At 42.9% G+C, this 23,541-nt stretch overlaps 1 protein-coding gene across 3 annotated transcripts in view; it reads right to left on the bottom strand.

Annotated features, from left to right (window-relative positions):
• Positions 1-392: 392 nt before the first annotated feature.
• The window catches only part of Cul1 (cullin 1), a 116,120-nt gene continuing 92,971 nt past the window's right edge, over positions 393-23,541 (bottom strand). For all 3 annotated transcript variants that reach the window (XM_045160290.1, XM_045160288.1, XM_045160287.1), the window contains exons 10-22: positions 18,982-19,089; positions 18,797-18,903; positions 15,546-15,594; positions 15,086-15,217; positions 13,173-13,290; positions 11,463-11,539; positions 10,906-11,037; positions 8,222-8,314; positions 3,877-3,924; positions 3,706-3,788; positions 3,090-3,195; positions 2,409-2,522; positions 393-929 (exon numbers count right to left, since the gene is read on the bottom strand). In XM_045160290.1, coding sequence (XP_045016225.1) covers positions 849-929; positions 2,409-2,522; positions 3,090-3,195; positions 3,706-3,788; positions 3,877-3,924; positions 8,222-8,314; positions 10,906-11,037; positions 11,463-11,539; positions 13,173-13,290; positions 15,086-15,217; positions 15,546-15,594; positions 18,797-18,903; positions 18,982-19,089 — 1,248 coding nt within the window. In that variant the 3' untranslated portion in view covers positions 393-848. The remainder of the gene's footprint in view (positions 930-2,408; positions 2,523-3,089; positions 3,196-3,705; positions 3,789-3,876; positions 3,925-8,221; positions 8,315-10,905; positions 11,038-11,462; positions 11,540-13,172; positions 13,291-15,085; positions 15,218-15,545; positions 15,595-18,796; positions 18,904-18,981; positions 19,090-23,541) is intronic.

The following is a 23,541-nucleotide window of genomic DNA, read 5'->3' as shown; positions in this document are numbered from 1 at the left end:
GGAGCCCTGCTGGCCCAGGAAGTGGCCAGTCATTAGAGATGCTTCAACCGCACCCAACTGATGACCTCTTATCCACGCACTCAAACCAGAACGAGCGAGACCAAGGAGCCTGCGAATCCCAGCACCAACGGTCTCACCGGCTCACAGGGTCCTGTAAGGACTCCTGTAGTCCTTACAATGTCAATGGGACAGTGTGCAGTCACTGACTCACCAGAAACAAGTGTGGTACACAAAGATCAGGGAGCATTAAAATTAAGATCTTAATGTATAAATTCCAAGAATGCAGCCCTTTTAGACTACAGGAAGACACTGGGAATATAAATTTGCACAATTGTTTTATCTTTTATTTACATATAGAAATTAGTAAAACTTAAAACAAAACCAAATGCAACTTGTACAGAAATCCTTTAATTTTCTTTATTTTCACACATTAAAAAATGAAACACACTATACAAATGGTTTTCCATAGCAGATTACACGTGGGTCCATTCAGACTTGCTCTCAAAGTGCTGCCAACATTATAGGTGCTGCCTCAGATGACAGCTGTTAATCAGGTAGCCAATGTATTGATTTAAATGCAGTAGCATGCAGCCCTCAGCATGGAAGGTTCAGTCCCCTCTGTTCTTAAGTTAGGTTAAATGGCGTTGGTGTCCGTATTTACAGACTTGAAATGTATCAGTCCTGAGCAGTTCTGCTGTGGTCTGAGACCAGCTGATGGGAGTCACGGTCTCAGTGTTAAAAAGGGAGGTCCAAATGGCGGCAGGCTGGCTGCTATGAACTTGAGTTGTTTTCATTCTCTCCATTGGAACTATTAGCTTGTGGGTCACAGTCAGATCCTTCAAGAAGGGTTAGGCCAAGTAGCTGTAGGTGTCCTTTTCACCATCAACTCGCTCCAAGTATTCTTTCTCAATGAGAATGTCAATGCATTTCTGGGCAGTATTTTAGAAGGAAGAGGGAATAAAAGGGGAAGAAAAATACAAATAACCTTAAGAATAGAGGCAGGCCACCCTTCCCAGGAACCCTCCACTCGCCAGAGCTCTGTGGGGAGCAAATTTACCTCTTTGATTTGTTAGACTGGAGTTTCACTGGCCACACAGACACCGCTTTCCTGAATGGAGCCTCTTCAGTAATATCTACTGAAGGGGACCAAGTCCTCCCACAGAGCTAGCCCTAGAGCCTTGCCCCAGTATCTGTCTTAGGAAATGGGTGCGGAGGGGGTTCAAGAGCTGCAACAGCATCTGGGTCATATAGTTCCCCTTTCTACCAAAGTCTGGCTGCCTCTGGGGTGGGACGTGGTCCCAGTGCACAAGGCCAGGAGCATGGAATGGGGCAGGGAGGCAGCCCTGAAGAGCCACAAACACAGCAGCATCTGTGGTGATGGCTCTGGAGCCAGGATGGGGCCTCCTGATAACCACCTGCCCACGGCCACACTGAGCCGAGTGGCTGAGATTTGCCCAAGAGTTTCAGAAAGCAAAGTCCCACCGAGTTACTCAGTAAGCTCAGCAGAAGGCAAGCAGTGTGAATCAGCAGTGACTAGCACCAAGCAGGGTGATGTTTGTACAACACACTACCCAGAACAGTGAGAGTAACAAACTAGACTGCAGCCCTGACGAGTCCACACATATCACTGAGCAAGGTCTTGGCAGACAGCAGGGAACACACTCTTCAAGCCATTTCAAGTCATGCAGGACCAGCCAAGACTGCCTATGGTGTCAGAACTGAGGACAGCATTTGCCAAGTGTGGTTTGGGGAACGGCAAGGATGGGAGAGGAGCCTGGAGGTTTCTGGGATGATGAAGACAGGTTAGTTCTCACCTGTGTATTGATCACACAGTGCATTTGATTTGTGAAAACTTCACTATGTATTTATGATTTATGCACCTCTCTATAGATTTACTTCAAGAAACAAATTAAGGCTGGGTTTAGTGTGTACCTTTAAGAGTTTGGGAGGCACAGGTAGGAGGATAGCTGTGAGTTTGAGGTCAGCTTGAGTTAGAGTAAAACCCTACTTCCAAAAAACAAAAACTAAAACCATAAAAAGGGCTGGAGAGATGACTTAGCAGTCAAGGCGCTTGCCAGTGTGGCCTAAGGAACCACGTTCAACTCCCTAGACCCCATGTAAACGTGACACACAAGGTGACGCAAATGCACAAGGTTGCCCACGTGATGGGACATGTGTCTAGAGTTTGACTGCAGTGGCTGGAGGTCCTGGTGTGCCAATTCTCCTCTCATAAAAAATAAAATAAAAATAGAAGGAAGCTAACAAAAATAAAACAAAACTCAAGCCTACTTTCCTTTGTTGAAATCCATTGCATATGAATAGCCAGTTCCCTTCATAATACAGCAGTCCATCTCCCTTTTTCTATGCCTCACATGAGACAGGAGTGCTTTGCTTTGAAGTTCCTATACCTTAATCACTGGGACTCGGGGTTTGAACCTGGAGGACAGCTGAGTAAGGACTTCGCCAAGTAACTGCTGGTGTTTCAGGACCTTCCTCATTTTCATGATTCTCACGATGGCTGCCTGTGAAACCAACCAGGGAACATATGAGCTCAGAGATGTAATAAAGGAAACCTGAACACAGGCCACCTAAACTGGACTTCTAATTTTCCAATAGGTAATAAGTATCCTGCAGCTTGAAGACGGCAGAGGCAGCCAATCCTACATCTACCCATGCATGTCTCAACTCTGACAAACACACATTAAAATGTCAATCTTTAGCCTCGGCTAGAGTGAGACCCTACCTCCACAAACAAACAAATAAATAAACAAAACAACAAGACCCCCCAAACCAAAAAAAAAAAAGTCAATCTTCTAGGCTGTAGAAACCACTCACCTTTCCCCTTAACTCTTTTGTTTCATTTCAATCTGCTGCATGTTTGTTTTCCAATATGTAGGGTAAGAAGCTCATGCCATTTTGTCTTGGGATATTCATCCCTCAGACACAGATGTCCTGGCTCCAGGCAGTGTCTCATCTTCAGCTACCACTGAATACCACATTATTTTCTCACAGTCACTTACCAATCAGAGCTAGCACATAACATCAACCCTCTTCTCTAAGAGAGACATACACACAATACAGTCAGTCACCTGAATCAAGAGCTTGCGGTCTTCCTCAATGTTTTTGTGTGTCGTTTCTTGTTCTTGCTTCTGTTCAGTTTTCATGGGCACATTGATGTTAACCCTTAACTTCTTACTGTCGAGAACACAGATGAAACTGGTCACTATACAGGCTGCTTTCTGTCTGTCAGCACTTCAAAGGAAGGGCTTGCTGGACTAGACCAGGGGCAAAAGGGGCAGATACTGTCTACCTGCCATGTCATTTCTTTCAACGACCTGAGGAATGTCCTCCACTAAACACATGTGGTGCTATCACAGGGTAGTTTCCTGATTTGCCATTAACAGTAAGAATTAATAGTGACATCTGTACTACAGGAAACCCAGGTGCTTGATCTACTTCCTCAAAGACTGTCAAGTGTAATAAAATCAAGACTCTTGGCTGTAATGGTCTAGACTTTCTAGTGAACCCATAAAGATGACTAATTTTCAAAATAAAGAAAATCACAACTCCAAGTCACACGAAGCAGCATGCAGGGTCTATAACAGCCCACCAGGCTGCATGGAGCTCAGAGGCTCACTTGGAGAAGTATGCCCAGGGTGGCAGGAGGGAAGACTGATCTAGGATCATCTGTTTGATTCTTCTTACTTTTTATAACCAAGATATAATTTTATTAAGGTATCTGGCTTCAATTCTACTTCATCAACATTTGCATTTTCATCTTCTAAGACCTAGAAGAAAATGACAATTATTACATATTTGTCCCAGGAAAAGGTATTCTTCTATAACTGTATATATATATAAAGTATACAGACATACCAATAACTTTGACTTCAATAAAATCTGTAGAACCTGTGCCAAAATGTCCTGCAATTTAGAGAAAAAAAGAATTGTGAGTTACAGGGAAGAGTGTTTTCTCTGCAGCGACCATCCCAGAGCAGTGCACACTTCCACAGGAAACAGTTACCACTTCCTCCCATCCTGACGTCGCCAGGGGCCACTGACCCTTTGTAGCCTTGAGCACATATTGAAACAAGGAATAATGCTATCGTACATAAACATTAGAAACCATGCTCAACTCATTTCTTCAAATAAGCCTATAAAAAACTTAAATGCTGGTTAGCTCATTCTGGACATGACCATCACAAAAGAAACTTCTTTGTGGTGCTGAGCATAGAATGCAGAGTCTTGTGCATGCCACGCAAGTGTTCTACCAATGAGCTAGGCCATGAGCTTTAACAAGACTGGAAATAACATTCTGTTCAGGAACATGGTGAGGCACAGTGGCAGGTGATTTGCCACCTTTGCTTTAGTGCTGAGATGCACCATGGCCTCACACTTGTGAGCGGTGTCTGGCTTGGTCTTTCCCATCCATCAGCCTCACGAGCACATACTCTCTCATCTGGACTCTTACCAAGGATGGACAGAAGTTCTGCCCTCCCATAAATACACACCTGCACAATAGGAAGGAGGGCAGCTGGAGATCCACAAGGGTGTTTTTTTTTTTTTTTTTTTAACACTATGAATGAGTGGCAAGACTGGTGTGGCTTCAATAAGAAAGTCAAACAGACTAGACAGCCAGACCTATGAGCCTCCCACAGGAAGACCTGCATGCGGACCAAGCCCACCCAGTCTGGGAGGCAACCTGAGATTCTAAGGAGTTCTGATGTGGGGAAGGAGGAATTAGGAAAGATCCTTAGACATAAGGGAGAAAACTTGTCGGGGGCTGGAGAGATGGCTTAATGGTTAAGGCATTTGCCTGCAAAGCCAAAGGATCCTGGTTTGATTCCCCAGGACCCATGTAAGCCAGATGCATGGGGAGCTGGGGGGCACGCATGCGTCTGGAGTTCGCATGCAGTGGCTGGAGGCCCTGGTGCACCCATATATTCTCTCTCAAAAAAATAAATAAATAAAATAAATCTTGTCGGGTTATGAGAAATTGAAGATACATTTGAGACTAACTTGGAGAATGACCCCAAAGGAAACAACTTTCCTAGCTAGAGGCCAGTAGAAATGGCACAAAAACAGTTGTAAGGAAACAGACGGTCTGTCTTTCATGAATATAAACGTGAAACTCAACAAAATGCAGTTCAACTACCCCATTTCTGAAAGGCTTGGGACTTCAATTACTTCTGAGTAGATATTGTAGAATATCTACACAGATTTTACTGGTTGAGCATCCCAAATCCAAATGTTCACAATCTGAAATCTGCAAAGTATGTGCAGAGGACAAGACTGTAGATTTAAAATGGAAATATTCCAGCCAGGCATGGTGGGGCACGCCTTTAATTCCAGCAACTCGGGAGGCAGAGGTAAGAGGATCTCCATGAGTTAGAGGCCACCCCAAGAACACAGAGTGAATTGCAGGTCAGCCTGGGCTACAGCCAGAGCCTACCTCAAAAACATTTTGAGACTGATTGAGAGGGGGAGGGCATATGATGGAGAGTGGAGTTTCAAAGGGGAAAGTGGGGGGAGGGAGGCATTACCATGGGATATTGTTTACAATCATGGAAGTTGTTAATAAAAAAAAACTAATAGCTGGGCATGGTGGCGCACACCTTTAATCCCAGCCCTTGGGAGGCAGAGGTAGGTGGATTGCCGTGAGTTCAAGGCCACCCTGAGACTATATAGTGAGTTCCAGGTCAGCCTGGACTATTGTGAGACCCCATCTCGAAAAACCAAATAATAAAATAAAATAAAATAAACAACAACAACAACAAAAGGGCTGGAGAGATGGCTTAGTGCCTAAGGCACTTGCCTGTGAAGCCAAAGGACCTCGGTTTGATTACCAAGGACCCACATAAACCAGATGTACAAGGTGGTGCATGCATCTGGAGTTCATTTGCAGTGGAAGGAAGTCCTGGCACACCTTTATTCATTCTCTCTCTCTCCTCCCCTCAAATAAATTAAAAAAAAAATTAAAAACTGACTGTAGAGGCTTGCCTGATCTCTGTCCTTTAAAAAAAAAATTCCCTCAGAGCTAATGAATTAAACACATTTGTAGGATGTAAGATCACTGAAAACTACAAAACACAGCTGCTGAGAGGAGTTCAAGATAACCCAACCAGATGGGAAGACATCCTATGCTCACAGATTAGAAGAATTCACAATGTTGAGACAGCAATATTCTCCAAAGTCACCTACATCACCAGTGCAATTCCTATCAAGACTTAAACTGCTATTTGCAGAAATGGACAAGCTGATCCTGAATTGATGTGGTAATGTAAGACACTCAGAACAGACAAACAATCTTAAATATGAACAAAGTTAAAGTTAGTCTTAATTTCATATTTACTACATAGCAACAGTCATCAAGAAAGTGTTATACTGACTCAAGGAGAGACATGGATCACTGGGAAGGAACTGAGAAGTCAGAAATAAATCCACACGTCTGTGGTCCACTGCCTTGACAAAACTGCCGATCCAGAGGTGGGCATGGTGGTATGTTTGTAATCCCAGTATTCAGCAGGCTAAGGCCAATAGATCCCAAGTTCAAGGTTAATAGGCTAAATAGATGTGACCATAGAAATAGAAATGACCATAAGCAACACAAGAAAAAAAGATAAAGTAGGCATCATCAAAATTAAAAATCTGGAAGCCGGGCATGGTGGTGCACACCTTTAATCCCTGTACTTGGGAGGCAGAGGTAGGAGGATCGCTGTGAGTTGGAGGCCACCCTGAGACTACATAGAATTCCAGGTCAGCCTGGACTAGTGTGAGACCCTACCTCAAAAACAACAAAATATTGGGGCTTGAAGGATCGTTCAGATAAAACTCTTGATATATAATTATGAATACTTGAGTTTGGATCTCAAGAATCCACATAAAATAAAGCTGGATGCTATAACTCTGGCATCAGTAATCCCAGTGTCCCTAGAGCAACGAAGGAGGCAGAGACAAAAGAATCTTCTGGAAGCTTATGGGCCAACCTGGCAAATGAAGCATGGTGAACAAGAAACTCTGTCTCAAATAAGGAGGAAGGTGAGGACCAACACTCCAAGTGTCCTCTGCTCTTGCATGCATGTGCCTAGATTCCCATACATGAACATGCACACACATACATTATATACAAACATATTAACATTAAAAATGTGCATATAGGGTTGGAGAGATGGCTTAGTGGTTAAGGTGCTTGCCTGCAGAACCTAAGAACTCATGTTCGAATTTCCAGGTCCCATGTAAGCCAGATGCACAGTGATGCAAGCATGTAATGTTACACCTGCACACAAGCAGGTTCGTGTATCTGGAGTTCGTTTGCAGCAGCTGAAGGCCCTGGTGTGCCCATTTTCTCTCTTTCAAATAAATTTTTAAAAATATGCATATAATCATATTCTCTCAAACTGTATCCCATTTACATGTACAACTATGTATAATAAACAAACAAACAAGAGAGCTGGGGCTGTAGCTCAGCTGGTAGAGTGGCTTGCCTACCATGCACAAGACCATGGGTTTGGCTCCCAGCAAGACAAAAAACTGGGCATGGTGGTACAAGCTGGAGCAGGATAAGCATTAGGACAGCTTAGGTAGACCGTGTCTCAAAAAAGAACTGGCTAAATGAATGAGAGGAATCCAGTATGTCAGGGGGTGTGTGTATGCCTGTGTGCATGCATGTGGAGTGGGTATGTGTTGGGGAGAGGGAGAATTAATTTAAAAATTAAGAATTCAGTAATATCTTGTTATATTTCAGGAATAAAAGGACACAGTGATTCAGTCAGAAGCAGCCATAGTCATTTTAAGAGGTAACCACCATTTTCTCCAGTCTTCCAGCAAACTATAAATAGACAAAATCATTATGGTGGCAGGTGGAGCTTTACAACCCAGAGCTTAGTGCCATCAGTACCAGGAATGTGCTTCATGCCCTTGACATTAGCTAGATACATTCTAGCTTAGATGGTTAGACCAATGTATCAGTCCCTCCTTCATACTCAAATAAGAATACACTGGTTCTGTCCAGATGCCTATGCAACTGTCCTTTGTATGTCTAGCTGGCTTTCGTAGCATCTTTTGAGTCACACAATGGTACTAGGTTTGTCCAGAAAAAGAGTACAATCCATGTGGCAAGCATCTATTTCAAATCAAAAACACCCATGTCCTCCCTCTACTTTTCCTACAGAATCCACAACAACAAAGAAATGGCAACTTGATCACAGAATGACAGGAATACCATTTTAATCTGTGTGCTGTCCGTCAACTGCTGCACAGTGTAGGCATCTTCTGTGTTGTACTGAAGTAGGATTGCCATCTGGAATGTGGATGCCTTTGAGTTCCCAAAGAGGATAACAAAAAAAAAAAAAAAAAAAAAGATGTAAACAAATGGGTTAACTACACACCCACACAACATACTTTTAAGAAACCAATTCTTCAAACAGTTACAAAAAATAGACAGAGGTATGTAACGGGGAGCACTGTACAGACACTATAAGGCACTTTCCCTAATAGACACCTTTGCAGACATTAAGATGAGTCTGAATTTCCTCCTGATCTGTGTCTCCATAATACACACTACATAAGCACCTCTACTCTCAGGAAGCAAACACGCACATGGTCTGTTTTGCAAGGGACAATAAAAACTATCTTTTGGGACACCACTGACAAACAACTTGCACATTGAAATTTATGTTTCTTTCCTTTCTTTTTTAGGTAGTGTCTTGCTCTAGCCCATGCTGACCTGGAATTCACTATGTAGTCCCAGGCTGTCCTTGAACTTACACTGTGATCCTCTTACCACTGCCTCCCAAGTGCTGGGATTAAAGGTGTGTGCCAACATGCCTAGCTGCTTTCTTTCTTCATTCTAAGTATTTTACATGGCTTCAAGACCACAACTGGCTCATGTACCCTTAATCAGACTGAGCCAGGAAGTACAAGCTGACTGTTCACCTGGCTGCTAACTGGGCCTCCCTCCTTTCTTCTGCATGATCTTTGGCAATCAGGAATAAACCAGGACTATCACTACTTGTCTAGACAAGACTTAGGTCTATACAAATAGAAGCACACAGTGACATAGAAGGCCTGTTTTAGGGGACCTCACACAAGGCTTCTAAAAGATCTAAGGATGCCAGTTAGAAAATGACTCATGGGAGGAAGCATGAACAACAGTCTAAAAGGGTTTTGAGGTCTAATTCCTGAGGTAGTAAGTAGGATGCAGTGACCAAACCCAGTCAAATCTCTGTGTGGTGGCTCAACACACAGTGCACACATCTGCCAGAATGTCAATGCTTAAAATGTGTGCCTTTTATTGCATTTAAACCATTTAAGTAAGATGACATGAACTTTTTTTTTTTGGTTTTTCGAGGTAAGGTCTCACTCTAGCCCAGGCTGACCTGGAATTCACTATGGAGTCTCAGGGTGGCCTTGAACTCACGGCGATCCTCCTACCTCTACCTCCCGAGTGCTGGGATTAAAGGCGTGTGCCACCACGCCCTGCTGACATGAACTTTTTAAGGATAAAATACCTTGCTTGATCTTAAGTGAAAATACAAGGGTAGCAAGGAGCACATTACAGATAATTCACACTGCCCACCTGGCTACCTTGACACCAGATATACCCTGTAGCCTTCTACCTGGTTAAGAACATGGCACAGTTCTAAATACAAGGATTCTTCTATGTATGTATGTTATTATTTACTTTGTCTTTTTTTTCCTCGAGGTAGGGTCTCACTCTAGCTCACGATGACCTGGAACTCACTATGTAGTCTTAGGGTGGCCTCGAACTCATGGCGATCCTCCTACCTCTGCCCCCCGAGTGTTGGGATTAAAGGTGTGTGCCACCACACTGGGCTTGTCTGTCTGCTTTTAGAGGTAGGTTCTCACTCTAGCCCAGGCTGACATGGAATTCACTATGGAATCTATGCCTCCTGAGTGCTGGGATATTTATTGGACTAATGGATTGAGACAGGGTCTTGCTATATAGCCCTGGCTGGCTGGTACTATTTACCCAGGCTGGCCTTGAGCTCATGACAATCCTCTTGGCATAGCTTCCTGAGTGTTGGGATTACATGCATGTGTAATCACAGGTCTCTATGTGTATTTCTAAGATAAATTTTCAATTTTATAGCAACATATATATACTCAAGTTGATAAAGGCCTCTGGACCTAGTACAACAACTATGCATCTTAGTACTTTATCAGAGTAGAGAGAGGTTAAAAAGTTAAAATAATGAGCAGTTTGACTCTGCAGAGCTGACTCTCAAGTTCCACACTAAAAGAGACAACCACCTTGGTCAGCGCTCAGAGAGTAAACAAGCAGTACTTGGAGGACACCGTGTGCAGAAGCAGAGCAGAAAGAACTTGGGCTGTGAAGAAAGAAAATGCCTTCACTGAAGTTCTGGCTCTGCTACATATATACTAAGGTGCAAAGAAAGCCACTTAAATTAACTGGACCTAAAATTTCTAATTTACAAGGTGGAAACAAGGTCAGTTACTGCTCTTAGGACTCAGGACTCAGCGCTGCTGTAAGCACGGAGGGTTTTCACCAATGTGAAACTGCTCTGTCAAACGACGGAGCCACCATTGGAACTGAAAACATCAAATACTAGCTTTTGAATCTATCATCTAAATGTCAGGTAGGAGCAATGCCAAACACTTAATTTTTACACTTTTGTGGTATAAGCACCACACCCCCATTTAATGGAGGAGAAAACTGATGCTCAGTCATGAAATAACTTGCCCCTCAGCCAGAAGAATGGGAGTCTGGTTTATCTGACAGATACAAGGCCTTACTTTCTCTCTACCACTGTATTAGAAGCTTAGCTCTAGATTCTGCTGTATGGGTTCTCTAACTGAATTTCGAGATTTGTCTCATTTTCATTTAGTATTAAATTTTTTTCCAAAATAAAAAGATGATTTTACCTGCAAAGTGTATCTGTTTTTGAAGCAGTTAGTTACCAGTTCTCCTTTGGACAGTTGATACAACCACGTCAATTTTCTACCACTGTGACGGCTGGCATAGAAAGCTGTGAATCGCTGATAACTGCGTTCCAACTGGATAAAAGGACAGCATTATGTGAAATCCGTATCTCCCTACATTCCAGAGTCAGCACTTCTAAATAAAGTACCTTGCCCCAAATTCATATGCAAAATTAGTGCTTACAGACAAGTGAGTGTCAAGAGTGGCTATCTCAGGCAGCCCTGTAAGCACCAGAGGGTGGAATCACAACTGGTTCCAGTGCAGCCCGGTGGGTGCCGTCAGTGTTCACTTCATAACCATTTATAACAGTAAACACATATGCGCTGTGGGCAGGGACACAGATGACCAGCACGCCTTATAATCCAGCTGTCCTGCATCCTTCCACAAGTAAGTGCTGCCCTCACTGCATACAGCACAGCTGCCAAGGCCACGGAATGGGCAGGCTGCCCTGTGCTATCTACTCAGCCCAAAGCAGACCAGATAAAAAAGCCACCCTTACCTCGGATGGCAAGGCGAATGTGCAAGACTGCTGAAAGGGCCATGATCCGGAACTCAGGACCTGAATACTGAAATCCACTGCGTGTGGGGGAGAAAATTTGGAAATACATTTAATTAGTCTTAAAGTTTAAAAACCACTCTTTCAGTTACATAAGGAGTGGTTTATATTTAATAAAAAATTCTGCTTAAAAAAAGTCCTGCTTGAATATAAAATTAAGAATTGAACATATTATATAGACTATTATATGGATCTTAATGAAATTTTTATAATGGATTTGTTTCCTTTTAAATTATAAAATATTAAATACCTTCAAGGTTATTTTGGAAAAAAAGAAAAGAACTGAACATAAAGGGTGGGTGTGTGGACACATGCCTTTAACCCCAGCGCTCAGGATTAAAGGTAGTAGGATCACCATGAGTTTGAGGCCAGCCTGGGCTACATAGTGAATTTCAGGTGGGCTAGGGTGAGACCCTGCTTCAAAAACACACAAAAAGAGAGAAAGAGAAGGCGAGGGGGAATCAAACATAAAAGTTTAAACTCATTCATTCAATGAAAATTAGTAAAAGCTGAGCATGGTGAGCCATGCCTATGATACTAGAAATTGGGAGGCTATGGCAGTTAGATCACAAGTTCTAGGCCAGCTTCAGCTATACACAGCCAGACCCTGGCTCAAAAAAATTATATATATATATATATATATATATATATATATATATATATATATGATAAAATAAAATAAAATAAATAAAGCTGGGTGTGGTGGTACACACCTTTAATCCCAGCATGCTGGTAGCAGAGGTAAGAGGATCACTGTGAGTTTAAGGCCAGCCTGGGACTAGAGTGAGTTCCAGATCAGCCTGGGCTACAGTGAGCCTACCTCAAAATAAGCAAGCAAACAAACAAACTTTAGTAAAAGTTCAAAGAACCAGAAGTTGCTTTCCTGCAGAGCAGCACTTTCCCATTTTTCTGCTAGTTCGCTTTCATCTTCTGTTGTGGATATTTAGCCTATTTTAAGCCAAAGGCATGGTGACCTGGCACGGTGCAATACCCTCAAATGCAAGGACACCAACAGCCCACCAGTAAACAATTATTTGGATTGCAGTGTGTGTGTGCCACTTATCACTGCAAAAATACATTACAAAGCCTGGTGTGGTGGCACACGCCTTTAATCTCAGCACTTGGGAGACCGAGGCAGCAGGATTGCCATGAGTTCAAGGCCACTCTGAGACTACACAGTGAATTCCAGGTCAGACCAGGCTAGAGTGAAACCCTACCTTGGAAAAACAAACAAACAAACAAACAAACAAACAAACAAACAAACAACACCCCCCCCGAAAACAGACAAAATATGGAATGAACCCAAACTAAGATTAAAAAAAATAAAAAAATACAAAGGAAGACAAAACAAGCTGTGCATCTTTCATCTTAGGGAGGGTGTCAGCACCTAGAAGACTAAGCTCAGGACCCAGATGCGAGTCACCTTCTGGCTTCCCAGCTCCTGACTTGTATGAGTTTAGCAAAGGCTGTCATCCCTCAAGCCCCTAACCACCAGAAGTCAGGCGGGGGATAAGGATGGGCACTTGGGAGGAACGTCTTATTTCTTAATCTTTGAATTTCTGACAGCATCTACCATCCTCTCTCAGTATTGCTACTTCCCTCATCTGCTACAAGAGCCCTGAAGCAGCTCTTATACAAACGCTCCATACTCACAGTCCAGTGGTTCTGAATTCGTGAGGTGCTTTTTGAACTGTTCATTCAAATCTTTGCTTACACCAATGTCTTGAAACATCCGCTGAAGTTTGGAGGTATACTCAAAACCACAAGCTTGCTGAAATGAATCCAGGAGATTATCTCATTAATTTGCACAGAAATATCAATATCCATAAGGGAATCTTAGGGAAAACATTGTACAATGTACATTTAGTTGCATGAAAAAAAAAATCTACTGGGGCTGGAGAGATGGCTTAATAGTTAAGGCACTTGCTTGCAAAGCACAGTGGTCAAGGTTTGATTCCCTGGGACCCACATAAACCAGATGCACAAAGTGGTGCATGCATCTGGAGTTCCTTTGTAGTGGCTGGAGTCCCTGATGCTCCTGTTCTCTCTCACTCTCTGCTTGCACATCAATAAATAAAAATACAGCTGGGCGTGGTGGCACACAGCACTTGGGAGGCAGAGATAGGAGGATCACTGTGAGTTCAAGGCCACCCAGAGACTATGTAGTGAATTGCAGGTTAGCCTGGGCCAGAGTGAGACTCTACCTTGAAAAACAAGTAACAAACAAATCAATAAAAATATTTAAAAAGTTAAAAAAATACAAATAAACTACTACTAAAGTTAGCAACATTTTGATGTACTTTGTAGTACAAACATGAACTAACTAAAAAAAAACAATTAAAAGTTGGGACAATTAGGTTAGGTTTTCATACATAAAATATCCATTAGCACGGTGTTCTATCATGGTGGGAAACTACAAAGAGAAAGCCATTTAGAATCAGGTACAGTGGTATGTGCCTAAAATCCCAGCACTTGGGAGGTGGAGGCAACAAGATTGGAGGCAGAAGGATCACAAGTTTAGGGCCAACCGAGGCTACATATCAAGGCCGCAACTCCCCGCCCAAACCCTGAAAAGAAATAATTTGTCCTTTTTTTGAGGTAGGGTTTCACTCTAGCCCAGGCTGACCTGGAATTCACTATGTAGTCTCAGGGTGGCTTCAAAGTCATAGCAATTCTCCTACCTCTGCCTCCCAAATGCTAGGATTAAAGGCATGCACCATCACATCCAGCTTTGCCTCTTATCCCATTACTATGGACTGATCTGGCCCTCCTCAAAATATGCTGAAACCCAAATAGCCAATGTGTGAAGGTATTTGGAGTTGGGCTCTTGCCAGTTCATGCGGCTGGACCCTTATGATGGCCTTGGAATCCCTAAAAGAGATGTCCTTGTGAGTACTCTGCCAGGTGATGGCACAGTGAGAAAGTAGTTGTCTGCAGGCCAGGAGGAGCATTCTCTTCAGGAGCCAGAACAGCCTGCATCCTGACCCTGGATTCCTTAGCCTCTAAAACTGAGACTCAATTTCTATTTACCAAACCAGTTGGTCCATGGTAGCTTGTTTTGGCAGCCTGAGCTAGGACACCCAGTAAATGTACTTCTAGGTCAAAGTGAAATGCAGTGTTAAGATACACAATCATACGAAACTGCTGGCAAGTATGGAAATACATACAGGACAAGGGAAAAGGAAGGATAAAGAATATCTCAACAGCAAAGAAACCCTGAGGCTGCCTGTCCTGTAGGCAGTTAACCAAACCCACAGCAAAATGACATCCATTGCACACACAGCCAACAAGGCCGGGTGTGTGGGAGGTACAGGACACAGATGGTGGAGAGCCCAGCCATGCTGGGAGGGCAGAAGGGCCCAAGGGTGGGTGGGTGGTGGAGACAGGACAGCACTGATGGCCGGCCTGAGAAGACCTAGACCTGTGTGGCAGTGAGGCAGGCTGCTGCTGGTGGAGCAGCAGAGTTCACACCACACACATTCTTCACCCATTCACATGCCAGGGAAAAAACAACTACACTAATACAGCCTGAGAATGCTGGAGCTTTCCAGGAAAATGAAGCTCACCTTCAACTTGGAGATCATACTGGCTTCGGCGTCGTCACTTGCACTGTTCTGATGCACAAGTCTCTTGGCCAGCATCTTTGCATAGAACTTCTGGAATACATCTTTGTCCTCTATATATTTGAAAACGACCATCTGGCAAAGCCGAGAACATATTAGCAACACTCACAGCTTATTGTCACTGACTACTCATAGGGAGCCACGGCATGCCTGGTTTTGCTGGGTCTATGTGACAATTTGTATGATGATAATTCACCCATTTACAGTAAGCATTTCCATCCATTCCTCAAACTACAGGAGGCTGGACAGATCAAGTACCAGGAAGGAAACTACTAATACTAAAAGGAAGGATACAATTCAAACTAAAATCATGACTAATTATTTTCATATTTCAGAAGCCCTACATAAAAAGCCTTAAAATAACCTGTGAATAAGAAGCTATGGAAAATAGGTGTGACCTTACCACTTGATTGAGGGTGTCCTCTAGTTCTGCTTCTTCTGGGTTCTTGGAACTGAAATAGAAGAACACCCACCATGTTTAAGAACAAGTGATGGCTGGGCATGGTGGCGCACACCTTTAATCCCAGTACTTGGGAGGCAGAGGTAGGAGGATCACCATGAGTTTGAGGCCACCCTGAGACTACATAGTGAATTCCAGGTCAGCCTGAGCTAGAGTGAGATCCTACCTCGAAAAACAAACAAAAAACCTCCAACCAACCAACCAAACAAGAAGTAAGCAAGCACGGACACTTGCAACGCTGTCAAACTGCTGTAGTTAAGTGCTATTTCCAGCTTTCAAATGATCAGTTCTCTCCAGAGTTGAACCATGGGTAAGGAAGGAGAGTTACTTTCCTTACCTATGGCAATTTGGTCAGCCAAATTAAAGCTCATTAGGGAATAAGAAATTATGAAATGGTCATTTAGAATAACCAAGATGAAAAACAACAAAAACTATGTACAATATTATAAATGAAGGTTTCCTTTGGGACAATCCATTTACATAACAGGAAATGAAGTTGTTTTTCAGTCTGCTTTAATTTTATTTAGAGTCTATTTAATGGCCTAGGGATTAAACATAAGGAGATGGTTTAAGCCCTGACTGAAGGGCTGTTATCCTGTAATCCTATCTATATAACCACTTATTCCATCTACTGACAAACATTAATCAAAGGTGAACTAAGGGCAAGTAATTTTTAAATAGTTTTTTGTTAAGGACTACTCAAAAAGTAAAACTCTTTAATTCATATACAATGAACTGGTCATCAAACAAGCTCACTATACTAAGTAACCTGCACTGGCCACAAACTCATGGCAAGCCTCCTGCCTTAGCCTCCCAAGAGATTATAGAATAGACATGTGCCACCACATCTGGCTATAAAGAGGCCCCAACTCCACCCCCCCCCCCCCCCAATGAAGTAGGGTTTCACTCTAGTACAGGCTGACCTGGAATTTATTATGCAGTCTCAGGGTGGCCTCGAACTCATGGAAATCCTCCTACCTCTGCCTCCCGAGTGCTGGGATTAAAGGCATACACCACCACGCCCGGCTAAGAGCTGTTTTTAACTTGAGTGTTGGCTCAGAAAATTCAGCCCCAAGCTTCCTTGGCAGATGAGGTTGCTTCTCCCTAGAACATGGCAGTTTAGTGCTGGCCATATTCTGTTCACCAGCATTTGTGTTCAAGAATGCTTTGGAAATGTCTCATCCTTATTTCGGCAACCTTAACCAACAGCCACAGATTTGATTAGGATCATTCAGGAAAAGACAATAGGAAAAGACCCTATTCTGTAAACAAACAAACAACTAAAACCTAAACAGTAGCTCCGTAATGAATGAATTTAATCATATTACAGCAACCTAAAAAATGGCATAAGTCATAAAGTGCATCTAGTTTTAAAGTGTTTTTCCCCTTGGTTTTTTGAGGAAGGGTCTCATTCTCTAGCCCAGGCTGACCTAGAATTCACTATGTAGTCTCAAGGTGGTCTTGAACTCATGGTGCTCTTCCTACCTCTGCTTCCTGAGTGGGCTACCACACTTGGCTTTAAAGTCCTTTTCAATTTTTTATACTTACTTATGAAAGAGAGATGGGGGAGAGAGAATGGGCACACCAGGGCCTCTACCCACTGCAAATGAACTCCACACGCCTGCACTACCATGCACCTTTGGTTTATGCAGGTTCTCGGGAATCAAACCTGGGGTCCTTAGGCTTTGTAGGCAAGTGTCTTAACCACTAAGCCATCTCTCAAGCCCCTAAAGTCCTTTTTAAGTTTTGGAAATAATATATTAGTCATTGAACTAGAATTGCTAAGGAATACTGCTGTCCAGCATGGCAACAAACAGAAATAAACAATGAGACTGTCACTGGCCTTTGGGGGATGGCTTTCTTGCAAAGTTAAAAGAGATGTCCATTCAAGAACAATTTTCAAAAACAGAGCACGTGGTTCACCTTCACCAATGCTTCCCCTCTATGAAGCAAATCACATAGTAGGTCCCACTAGGTGCGCTGCTGCAGAGGAAGCTATACATGGTACTGTGAAGAATTCAGTTCAATGACGATTTATTTTTATTTATTTGAGAGCAACAGACAAAGAGAGAATGGGCACACCAGGGCCTCCAGCCACTGCAAACGAACTCCAGATGCATGCGACCCCCTGTGCATCTGGCTAACGTGGGTACTGGGGAATCAAGCCTCGAACTGGGGTCCTTAGGCTTCACAGGCAAGTGCTTAACCACTAAGCCATCTCTCCAGCCCTCAATGTCGATTTTGATTTGCTAATATTTCACTCAAGACTTCTGCAACTCTTTAAGTGGAGTTTATTTGTGGTCCTTTTTTTTTTTTGGGGGGGGGGGTAATGAGGTCATGCTAACCTTCGTGTTTAAAATACAATTTACTGTTATCAGAGCCAGAACAATTTGGAGTCATGGAAAACTAATGCAGGCGAAGTCAAAAGGGGACTGCTTTTCTTCACTGACATTTTCAGCACTTGCTGATGTGGCAGGGATGACCATGAGAGCAATATAGGAACACAGGGCCACCAGCTCTGAATGCAGGCAAGCACACTGGGAAAAGTATTCTGTGAGAAATAAAGTGACTGAATAAAAAAAATCAAGAATATGAAAGGGTAACACAACAAACTCATCAGATAAACATAAAACTTTGAAATATGCAGAGTAACTAGATTTGGGGAAGGCAGGCTACAATTTCAGCCCTTGGAAGATGGAAGTAGAGAGTGTGAGGCTGGCTGGGCTACACAGCAATGCTCAGTCTCATAACCAGTACTGCAGTCCACAGAATATTCTGCTTCTAACAAAGTGCCACTGGGAGCTGATGCAGCCATTCACCTGGCAATGTGCTGATGCATTATCTTTATTTTTCTCAACAGTAATGTAGGTAAAATGTAATGTCAATTTTAATTCCTCATATAAAATCTAAGATTTTACTTTTTTAATCCCTCCCAAATGCTTAATGTATTTATTTATTAGAGAAAAAGAGAGAGAGAAAAAAGCAGAGAATGGGCATGCCATGGCCTCTAGCCACTGCAAATGAACTCCAGATATATGTGCCACCTTCTGCATCTGGTTTAAGTGGGTACTGGGGAATCAAACCTGGGTTCTCTGGCTTTGCAGACAAGCACCTTAACCACTAAGCCATCTTTCTAGCCCCAAAGCTGAGATTTTAATTAGGAGTACTAAGAAAAACACAAAACATTTTAATACCTTTTTTTCAACAAGGAGTCACAGTATCGAGCAAGCAACTCAGGGGATTTACTGGATGACTGGGCCATTTTTGTAACTGCATTATTGTTTATGAAGCGGCCACAAGCCTGTGTTATAGAAAAGACAGTTAGAGAAAGATGTTCTAACCGTATACATTATCCAAGTCATGATGGTAACTTAGCTACCTTATCAAGTGCAGCCACGAAGCCAGCATCATTGTTGAATGCTGACATCACCAGGGCGTTGTATTTTTTATGAACATCCAGAACTGTCTGTACATACATTTTGGGGTCCTTAAGTAAAGAGAAAAACATACAAAAGTTGATTATTTGAAATAAAATTGTACAATAATCTGCTACTATAAAATGTTCTAAGAGGCTTAAATATATTTTTCAAAGAAGCTAATATAATCAGAAATACTTTCGGTTTCACTACTGATATATGTAGGGCATTCTGTTTAAAAATAAAATATATTCTCTAGACACCAAATTAAATACCCCTCTCAAAATACTGTAAAAACTTGAAAGGATTATGAAAAATTTTTTTTCCAAAGTGACATCTTTGATTAGCCAGTTTGTTGTTACTGTGGCTAAAATTCCAAACTGTGGCTTAAGAAACCAGTCAGCAATAAGATGAGTAACCTAGAACTTAGCTGGGCAAGTGACCCTGTATAGTGTGGGCTTGGTTACAGGGACAGGAGAAGTCTGACTGCATAAAACTGTGTTGGCAAGGCCAGGGAAGAGTGCTGGGGACTTGGCAGGTGGTAACAGAACAGAATGAAAGCTCAGCCACTGGGAAGGGCATGTCCCAATGGTAAAGGAAGGCCAGGAGACAGGCTGAGGGATGATACAAAAGTATCTAGTGGTTGATGGTCAGAAGTCACTGCCCATCAATCCAGGACTATATTTTCATATGATCAAACTAATACAATTAAGCATCTTGCCTCAGGCTAGTGGGAGCATAGCCAGGCAAGGACCCAGGCAGATAACTTCTGAATTTGACATTTTCTCTTTAGAATGGAAAAGGCCCATGTGCCAAGTCAGAATGGTGAGGCAAGCTGAGATGCCAGGTGTGGGTGGTACCTGGTGGCTCAGCTGACAGATATACAAAGCCAAGAGGACTTCTGACATCTCTTCACAAACAAAACTTTGACACACAAAAAGGACATGATATTTCTGATGCGTTGTTTCATCTTTGATTTTGAGACAAAGACTTACCATGTAGTTCAGAGTTATCTCAAATTTGTGATTTGCTTGCTTTACCCTATGAGTGCTGGGACTGTAGGTATGTATCACCACATCCAACCCCAAATTTTGATGTATTGAACCTCCAGAATTTAGGAGACACAAAAATCCCATGGATTATGTTTCTTTTGCACTCTTTATAGCATTTTATTTGCTTTTAACTAATAATAAAATAAGAATAGAAACCTATTACAGAACAATTATTCAATACAAGTTTCAGGGACTTTCTGCTTTTAACAAATCCAAGTTTTATTAGGAAAAATATATTGTGGGAAGATGAGTTCAAGGCCACCATGAAACTACATAATGAACTCCAGGTCAGCCTGGAGGGGGAGGGGGAGAGGAAGAAGAGGAGGAGGAGGGAGAGGAGACAGGGAAAGGGAGACAGAATAGGTGTGGCAGGGCCTCCAGCCACTGCAAATTCCAGATACATGCGCCCCCTTGTGCATCTGGCTTACATAGGTCCTAGGGAATCAAACTGGGGTCCTCTGGCTTGCAGGCAAGTGCCTTAACTGCTCAACCATCTCTCCAGCCTTTAGTACTTCTTTAGTTTGGAAGAATGACTAGTGCTTAGCAGTAGAGGGGCCATAAACTTATACTGGAAGTATTTTCAAAGTTTTAATTTCATTTTATTACTTACAAGCAGTTAAAAAATTATTTGTGTGTGTGTGTGTGTGTGTGTCTACATGTATACCAGAGTCTTGCTGCTGCAAACAATGCCAGAAGCATGCACTACTTTTTGTATCTAGCCTTATGTGGGTATCTAGGGAATTGAACTCTGGCCAGTAGGCTTTACAAATAGGCATGTTTAATCATTGAGTCACTTCCCCATCCCCTAAACCCACACTTGTAACAAGGCATCACTCCCCAGGAAAATGGTTGATCAGCCTGCTTGGCCTCCCTCTATGTGCCTTACCCTGGTTCCCAGAAGGGCCAGCTTTACCCTACAACTCCATGCCCCAGTATCTTCTGTTCTGGTTTCTGACTCAGGAACGGACTTTTTGAAACCAGTGCTGACTATGTTACTATCATGTTTCAAGAGAACAGAATACCTTTCCCTATATTCTCCAGTTTTACATGTTTTCTCAGATTCAGGATTTGGTAAAAAAAAAAAAAAATTTCTCTAGCCACCACAAGGAATTCCCATTTGGAAACAGATCTTTGCAAAGTCTAAGGTAGTCTCCAGACTGATTCCAAGATTCTTGGTATAGAAAAGACCCCACAGAGAGGGCGGCTGGGGATGTGAGGTGTGGTTGGACCCTATGAAGCAAAGTATGGCAAGACATCAGGTCTTGGACAGGTGAACTCGGCCTATGAGGTCCAGAGAAAAGCCGCCTAGGACCAACTTCGTAAGCAAGAGACAGCAACCCCAGGGAATTACAGACAGAAGAGAACTGGAAGGACAGCACCAAACAGAGAACAGGTTAAGTCAAAGACGAGTGGAAGGTGTTCCAGAGGGTGTCAGAGTCCTAAGTACTGGGGAGGGCATAAGGAAACAAAGACAAAGAAAAAGATCAGTGATCAAAGGGATGCCTTTTTTTAAATTTTTTTTTTTTTTTTGCTTATTTTATTTATTTGAGAGTGACAGACAGAGAGAGAAAGAGGCAGATAGATAGAGAATGGGCACGCCAGGGCCTCCAGCTGCTGAAAATGAACTCCAGACACGTGCGCCCCCTTGTGCATCTGGCTAACGTGGGTCCTGGGGAATCAAGCCTCTAACCGGGGTCCCTAGGCTTCACAGGCAAGCACTTAACCGCTAAGCCATTTCTCCAGCCCTCAAAGGGATGCCTTTTGAAGACAGAAAAAGAATTTTTTTTTGGGGGGGGGTTTCAAGGTAGGGTCTAACTCTGGTCCAGGCTGACCTGGAATTCACTATGTAGTCTCAGGGTGGCCTCGAACTCATGGTGATCCTCCTACCTCTGTCTCCCGAGTGCTGGGATTAAAGGCGTGCGCCACCATGCCCGGCTAAGGAAATAATTTTTTGAGGCAGGGTTTTATATAGCCCAAGTTGGACTCAAACTTCTGATCCTCCTATCTCTGTCTCCTGAGTGCTGGGATTACAGGTGTGTACTATAATGCTTGGCTTTAAAGAAAAAAAATTTTTGAAGTTAAAACACACACACACACACACACACACACACACACACACACACACACACAGTAGAAGGGTTGATTTACAACCACAACACTATGTTAGAGGTTCTTCTGCATAAGAAACAACTCGGGCTAGAGGGATGGCTTAGTGGTTGAGGTGTTTGCCTGCAAAGCCAAAGGACCCAGGTTTGATTCCCCAGGACCAACGTTAGCCAGATGCACAAGGGGGTACACGCGTATGGAGTTTGTTTGCAGTGGCTGGAAGCCCTGGTGCGCCCATTCTCTCTCTCTCTGTCAAATAAACAAATAAATATAAACAAAAGAAAATAGAAGAAATAAAATTAAAAAAAAATTTTAAAAAAGAAACACAACTCTGTTCCCAAAGGAGCTTATCCAAAGCCTATGATGTCACATTATCATCACACCAAATGTGCACATTTATAGCTCTAGACCAAGGTCTAGTCCTGTCCAAGCTTGCCCAACTTGCCCTTAAGACATTTCCATGTGTCAAAAATGACTAGATGCCCTCCCCACTTCTGCTTTGTTGGGGTCTGGCTCTTTCCCCAAGTGCTAGTACTCACTCAAGCAACCTGCATTCTTCCTCCTTTCCAACACCCACTTGTTAATACCTGTTCGTTTCTTTTCTTCCAACATATTGTGAACATGTTTCAAATACATTCAAAATTAGAATCCCATGTATTCTCCCCCAGCTTCAAAAATTCCCACTCCAAAACTCAAATCTTTTGAGTCCCTTCTCTCTGGCTCCACTGCAGCCACTCCAGGGACCTGTCATTGTCATTTCATCTCAGTCATTGTGACAAACCTACTAGTATACTTTTAGCCACTCCATTTTTAAAAAATATATTTATTTATTTGACACAGAAAAGGGGAGTGGAGAGAAGAATGGGCGCTCCAGGGCCTCCAACCACTGCAGATGAACTCCAGATGTGCGCACCCTCTTGTGCATCTGGTTAACATGGGTCCTAGGGAATTGAACTTGGGTCCTTTGGCTTTGCAGGCAAATGCTTTAACCGCTAAGCCATCCCTCCAGCACTCTTTTTTACTTTAACCAATTTTCTACATCATAGCCGTTTTTACAGACTAGTGCCTTATCTGTTGAGCCATCTGTCCACCCCTGTGGTAGCAGTTTTTAATAAAAATCTAGCCAAGTGTGGTGGCATGTCTTTAATCCCAGTACTTGGGAGGCAGAGGTAGGAGGATCGCCATGAGTTTGAGGCCAACCTGAGAATACAGAGTGAAACCCTGGTCAGTCTGAGCTAGAGTGAGACCCTACCCTGCAACAAAGCATCTCCCAGCATCTGAATGGTTATCCTACCTGCTGAAGGGCCCTGGGATCCAGCTTTGCCTATAGCTAGCTTCTTCTCCATCAGCCTCAACACTGTTCTC

The sequence above is a fragment of the Jaculus jaculus genome, chromosome 10 (genome assembly GCF_020740685.1).
Source record: "Jaculus jaculus isolate mJacJac1 chromosome 10, mJacJac1.mat.Y.cur, whole genome shotgun sequence".
NCBI classification, from domain to species: domain Eukaryota; kingdom Metazoa; phylum Chordata; class Mammalia; order Rodentia; family Dipodidae; genus Jaculus; species Jaculus jaculus.
The sequence above is the reverse complement of the archived record's forward strand: the minus strand, read 5'-3'. Positions and strand labels throughout refer to the sequence as shown.